The 6,582-nt window shown below is 45.1% G+C and overlaps 1 protein-coding gene across 1 annotated transcript; it reads left to right on the top strand.

Moving 5' to 3' along the window:
* The first annotated feature begins 316 nt into the window (after positions 1 to 316).
* On the top strand, positions 317 to 5,234 carry LOC133526959 (uncharacterized). Its single transcript, XM_061863823.1, has one exon. The coding sequence runs from the start codon at positions 775 to 777 to the stop codon at positions 1,624 to 1,626; it is 852 nt and encodes a 283-aa protein (XP_061719807.1). The 5' UTR covers positions 317 to 774; the 3' UTR covers positions 1,627 to 5,234.
* The last annotated feature ends 1,348 nt before the right edge of the window (positions 5,235 to 6,582 follow it).

Below are 6,582 nucleotides of genomic sequence, written 5' to 3'. Positions count from 1 at the left end.
TCAGTGTAAAATTTTATTAAACTGTGGCGACAGATATTTTAATTGTTAATATATTAATAAATAATATTAATGTTATTATATTCAAACGCCATTACGGTTCCGCGCGACGCGAGCGCGGTGAACAAGAACTTGCCTTATCGCTCGGTTCGCTTCGCCGTAGGTCGGTGACCCGAGCGTGCATTCGTGCGCGCTCGGAAATCCTAGTTAGTCGGCAGATATCCACTCTCGAGGCTGGACGCATGCGCTCGCGCCGCCCGAGTAACGGTTAATGCTTACGCACCGACTCGCTTACATTTGGGATTATATTCGGTTTGCGCTGCGCGTCGAATAGCGCTTATAAATTTAGTTCTTTTTATGTACGCTATCATTATGTGCTTTTTCTATCTCCTGTGTTTACTTTAAGTTTCTCTTCAACTATACTGTGCTGTGCTTTGTACTCTTATTTCTTTTCTTTGTGCTTGTGACTCTTGTGTGCCGTTATTGACAATATACATAATTAGTGTGGAAACTAGCTGGTTTTACTTCTCTCATTAGGCTAGTTCACCACATAAATTGGTGACCCCGACGTGATACGGACAGTTGTGTAACGGACATTTTTAGATATTACCGTGTAACCGGTGTGACGGCCATTTTTGAATTTTTATTTATAAGAAACGTTTGTGTTTTAAACTTTTACATACTTTATTGAGTTTTATATTTAAACAAGCATTACGCTTTCAAGATTTTGAGTACAGTTTCAAGTTTAAAATAGACCTTTTGAATTTTAAGTTCAAAATGCCTAATGGTAATCAGGGCGCACCTGAGGTGACTGTGCAGGTCCCTGGACCGGGGGCCAGTTCGAGTGAGTCATCCGTTAGCCACATAAGTGTTAAGCCACCGCCCTTTTATCCGGATAAGCCGACTATGTGGTTCGCTCAGCTAGATGGCCAGTTTACGTTGACAAAGATTACGAGTGACACTACCAAGTTTTATCATGCCATATCCGTTTTGGAGTATAAATACGCGGTTGAAGTTGAGGATATTATAACCAACCCGCCGGCGAGTGATAAATATGGCACCCTCAAGAGGGAACTCATAGCTCGTTTGTCAAGTTCTAAGCAGGAGCGTTTAAAGCAGTTGATGTCGAAAGAGGAGCTCGGTGACAGGAAGCCGAGCCAGTTTTTGCGGCATATTCGGAGTTTAGCGGGTGCAGATTATCCGGATGATTTTATTCGCCATTTGTGGATGAGTCGATTACCTACAGTGTTGCAAAGCATAGTCGCTTACCAGGATAATTTGCCCTTGGACACCGTGGCGCAGATGGCGGACAAGGTGCATGAAGTTACCCCGCCCGGACCTGGTTATCAGGTGGCTGCGGCGTCGTCATCAAGCGTTCCTGGTTCCATGATAGACCAGTTGCAACAGAAAATTGACGCATTAGCGTCAAGGCTTGACGCGATGTCCACCTCCCGGGGCCGTCAGGGTCAGCCCCGGTCGAGGTCCCGCGGCAAGCCACGTAATCGTTCCAGAAGCCGGCCGCGAGCTGGCAAGCCCAGCGGCGACGGCCAGCGCCTGTGCTGGTACCACTACAAGTATGCGGAAAAGGCAGATAAGTGCATTCCCCCTTGTGCGTATTCAAAAAACTAGTAGATCGGTCGCTCGTAGCGGCCAGTGAAAGTGTTCCAGTGTCAAAGCGTTTATTTGTTACTGACGCTAAAACAAAAGTTCAGTTTTTGGTGGACACCGGGTCCGATCTATGTGTTTATCCGGTTAGCTTTTTGCGTGCGCAACGACGTCATATTAAGACTGATTATGAACTTTACGCCGCAAATAATACTACCATTAGTACTTATGGCTGGCTTACCTTGTCACTTGATTTTAATTTACGCCGTATGTTTTGTTGGCGCTTTGTAATCGCTGATGTGAGCAAACCTATTATCGGAGTGGATTTTCTCTCATTTTATCATTTACTTGTCGATGTTCGTTATGCTCGTTTAGTCGATGGAATAACTTTGCTCTCATCAGCCGCTGTAGATGCTTCAGCTTGTCCTTACCCCAAAATTAAAGTAATTTGTGGTAATATGCCGTTTCACACCCTACTTGAGGAATACCCGGACATTATTAAGCCTGCCGGTAATCCTCAGCAGCGTAAGTGTAAACACCAGACGCAGCACTTTATTAAGACTACGCCAGGTGCGCCTGTATTTTCAAGGCCACGGCGTTTAGCACCGGATCGCCTCAAAATTGCGAAGCGGGAATTTGAGGATATGGTGCGCTCGGGGATTGCGCGACGATCGGAGAGTCCTTGGTCGTCTCCGCTGCACTTAGTACCTAAAAAGGACAATGGCTGGCGTCCTTGTGGCGATTATCGCGCTCTTAACGCACGGACTGTCCCTGATAGGTACCCAGTGCGGCACATCGCTGATTTCTCGCATAACCTTTTTAAATGCAAGGTATTTAGCAAGTTGGATTTAGTGCGCGCGTATAATCAAATTCCCGTCGCGCCCGAGGACGTTCCGAAAACGGCAATCACGACACCTTTTGGACTTTTCGAATTCCCATTTATGAGTTTTGGTTTGCGCAATGCGGCGCAAACATTCCAACGGTTTATGGACGAAGTCCTTAGGGGTCTTGATTTCTGTTTTCCGTTTATCGATGACGTTTTAGTAGCCTCTGCCAATGACTCAGAACATGAAGCCCATTTACGAGCGGTTTTTGAGCGTTTCAATGATCATGGTATACTGCTTAATGCTAATAAATGTGTATTTGCGGTACCGGAAGTAGAGTTTTTAGGTTACCTGGTTTCGTCGGAGGGTACTAAGCCTATAGGAGCTAGGGTGAAGGCTATTCAAGATTTTCCTAAGCCTAAGATAATTAAGGACCTGAGGCGTTTCCTAGGGGCACTAAATTTTTACAGGCGGTTTATTACTGGTGCTGCTAAATTACAAGCTCCTCTCCATGCACTACTAAGTGGTCCAGGGGTGAAGAGCAACAGCCCGGTTGTCTGGACTCCAGAGTCAGAGGAGGCTTTTAATGCTTGCAAGTCAAGTATTGCAAATGCCGCTCTTTTGGCGCATCCAGACCCTTCCGCTCCCCTAGCGGTGGTTACAGATGCTTCAGATTTCGCCATTGGTTCTGTCATCCAACAACAGGTCGAGGGACATTGGCAACCATTGGGATTTTTCTCTCGCAAGTTGACACCCGCTCAGACGAGGTATAGCACCTACGATCGCGAACTTTTAGCCATTTATGAGTCAGTGAAGTACTTTAGATACATGATCGAGTTGAAACCGTTTTTTATACTCACTGACCATAAACCTATAGTCTCCGCTCTTAAAAAATCCCTCGATTCGTGTTCTCCGCGGCAATTCCGATATTTAGATTTTATTTCTCAGTTTACGTCGGATATCCGGTATATATCAGGTGAAGAGAATGTCGTCGCGGACTCGCTATCGAGGATTGAGGCCATCACGGACGGACTTGACTTACAGATTTTAGCTTTGTCACAGGCTACGGATACAGAGCTTCGGGACTTAATCAATGGCGGTTCATCTCTGAATTTAGAAAAAAAATCATTTGGATCGGTCAAGTTATTTTGTGATGTATCCCGGCCAGCCCCGCGTCCCTTCATTACATCAGAGTTCCGGAAGCAAGTTTTTGATTCCCTCCATGGACTCAGTCACCCTAGCGCTAGAAACACTATCAGGTTGGTGACTGAGCGTTACGTGTGGCCAGGGATCAAGAAGGATTGTAGGATATGGGCGCGAGCGTGTATTCCGTGCCAGCGCTCTAAAGTTTCACGCCACGTGCATGCCCCGGTTCATGATTTCAAGCCACCTACTGGTAGGTTCTCACACGTTCACGTCGATCTAATTGGCCCTATGCCTGTGTCGAACGGTTTTAAATACTGTCTCACGGCTGTAGATAGGTTTACGCGTTGGCCTGAGGCAGTACCGTTGTACGATATCACGGCGGAAAGTGTTGCCAAAGCTTTCATTTCGACGTGGGTGGCACGTTTTGGCTGTCCTCAAAATGTTACTACTGACCGAGGCAGGCAATTCGACTCCAATTTATTCCGGCAGATAGCAACAATGACTGGGTCTCGTCACTTGCAAACTACTGCGTATCATCCGGCCGCGAATGGAATCGTGGAGAGGTTCCATCGCCAGCTCAAGGCTGCCATTATGTGCCACGCAGATGAATGTTGGACTGAAACCCTTCCACTAGTACTTTTAGGAATACGTAGTGCATGGAAGGAAGATCTGTCTGCTTCGACCGCCGAGTTAGTTTACGGCGAGCCGTTAAGACTTCCCAGCGATTTATTGCAACCGACACCTGACCAACTGACGGACTATACCGATTTCTTGTCACGTTTGCGTCAGCATATGAAAAAGTTGCAACCGACAACGGTTACACGTCATGGCTCTGCCAAAATTTTTATTTATAAGGACTTGGCAACTGCAACTCACGTTTTTGTGAGACAAGATTTTGTTCGTAGGTCGCTGCAGCCACCGTATGCTGGCCCCTACAGAGTAATCGATAGGTCGGATAAGTATTATAGGGTTGACATCGCCGGTAATGAGGTTTCTATTTCTATTGATAGGTTAAAACCTGCCTACATTTTGACCGAAACGTCTGGCCCTACCAAAACGTCATCGACCGTCTTGCCTAGCTCAGTTGCCGTTCCTTCTGAACCTAAAGTGTCTCGTTCTGGTCGCCATATACGTTTCCCCGATTATTATCGACCATAAAGGTCTCGGGGGGGCTGATGTGGCGACAGATATTTTAATTGTTAATATATTAATAAATAATATTAATGTTATTATATTCAAACGCCATTACGGTTCCGCGCGACGCGAGCGCGGTGAACAAGAACTTGCCTTATCGCTCGGTTCGCTTCGCCGTAGGTCGGTGACCCGAGCGTGCATTCGTGCGCGCTCGGAAATCCTAGTTAGTCGGCAGATATCCACTCTCGAGGCTGGACGCATGCGCTCGCGCCGCCCGAGTAACGGTTAATGCTTACGCACCGACTCGCTTACATTTGGGATTATATTCGGTTTGCGCTGCGCGCCGAATAGCGCTTATAAATTTAGTTCTTTTTATGTACGCTATCATTATGTGCTTTTTCTATCTCCTGTGTTTACTTTAAGTTTCTCTTCAACTATACTGTGCTGTGCTTTGTACTCTTATTTCTTTTCTTTGTGCTTGTGACTCTTGTGTGCCGTTATTGACAATATACATAATTAGTGTGGAAACTAGCTGGTTTTACTTCTCTCATTAGGCTAGTTCACCACAAAACCTTTACTGTCTTTATCATTTCAAAATGTTGGTAGCTTTTCTATTAAAATAGCGTAGACGTAATATTATCGTCTTGGAGACGTCGCTCGTGCATGACGCGGTGGGACGTGACTCTTTGTGGCGCGGTCCCGACGGGCCATGCACGGCTATTCTACTGTGTTACCGGGCCACTCCACGCCGAGATTTGCCACCGCACGCTTAAACGTATTCAGTTTCGCCGATTCGCATTCGGTAGGGTTATTCAGGAGTTAAAGGTGAAAGATATTGCCTTATTATATTTTTCACCACGGATTCGACTGCGATATTTACCACAAGAGCGAATATCCTTTTACTGTCTTGTCTTATTGTTGTCGTTTATACTTCGCAAAGTTCTTAGTTTAGTTAATAAAACATATGTCTTAACTTTAATTGTGAAGTCAAAAATTTTTATTTCCTTATACTTAGTAGGTGAAATGTTCAATTAAAAACATAAAGAGCTCAAATCTCTGGTGTTAGGTGTGTTAAAATGCACCATTTAATTCTGAGTTCGTCTTAAATGAATTTCAAAAGTTAGCACCGCCAGGTATGCAGTGTTTCTCTTCCGACTGGGTTGCTTCAAAACTTCTTGAAATGTCCCTTTGAGAAACACAAGTTTTTGCAACGAAGTGAAACTTTCGTCGGTTTTCAGACGTAAGAGGATCAAATATACTGCATACTTGTCAATAAACTAAATGATGTTCGGTCTTCAATACTAATGTGGATACCGCTGGGTTTTGTGTACTTACAGGGTTGATTTCGTGTGTTTATAATTTTGTTTACCTATTGTAAAATAGTTACCAAACTTTTGAATCCAAAATAGGTAAATGCGCTTAGAAATATTCAAATAGTTTCTGGTTTTATAGTTTTTACCTATTTTTGGCTAGATATATCTCGCTTTGTGTGGTAGAGCACAGCACAACGGATGTCATTCCAGATCTAGAGCAGAGCCCAACTGGGGAAGTACCTCCACCTCACAGAAAACCGCAGCTAAATAACACTCGACCCTACTCATAGTGTTGTGTTCCTGCCGGTGAGTAAGGTTGCCAGAGCTCAACGAGTGTGCGGAGTGATAGAGTCGGCAACGCGCATGTAACTCCTCTGGAGACTGCTTACCATCAGGCGGGCCGTATGCTTGTTTGCCACCGACGTAGTATTCAAAAAAAGTGTACAACATTCCCGCATCCAAAACCGTCAGGTGTGCATATGTGATACTATCTTAAGTCGAATTGGACAAGCTCATTAGCTCAATGCGAATGTAGTGCAAGGTTAGAGGTAAACCAGCTATAA

The sequence above is a fragment of the Cydia pomonella genome, chromosome 17 (genome assembly GCF_033807575.1).
Source record: "Cydia pomonella isolate Wapato2018A chromosome 17, ilCydPomo1, whole genome shotgun sequence".
In the NCBI taxonomy this organism is placed as follows: Eukaryota; Metazoa; Arthropoda; class Insecta; order Lepidoptera; family Tortricidae; genus Cydia; species Cydia pomonella.
The sequence above is the reverse complement of the archived record's forward strand: the minus strand, read 5'-3'. Positions and strand labels throughout refer to the sequence as shown.

Bases quoted from the DNA above. Each gene is read 5' to 3' on its own strand.
- LOC133526959 (XM_061863823.1), top strand. From the start codon at position 775: ATGCCTAATGGTAATCAGGGCGCACCTGAGGTGACTGTGCAGGTCCCT.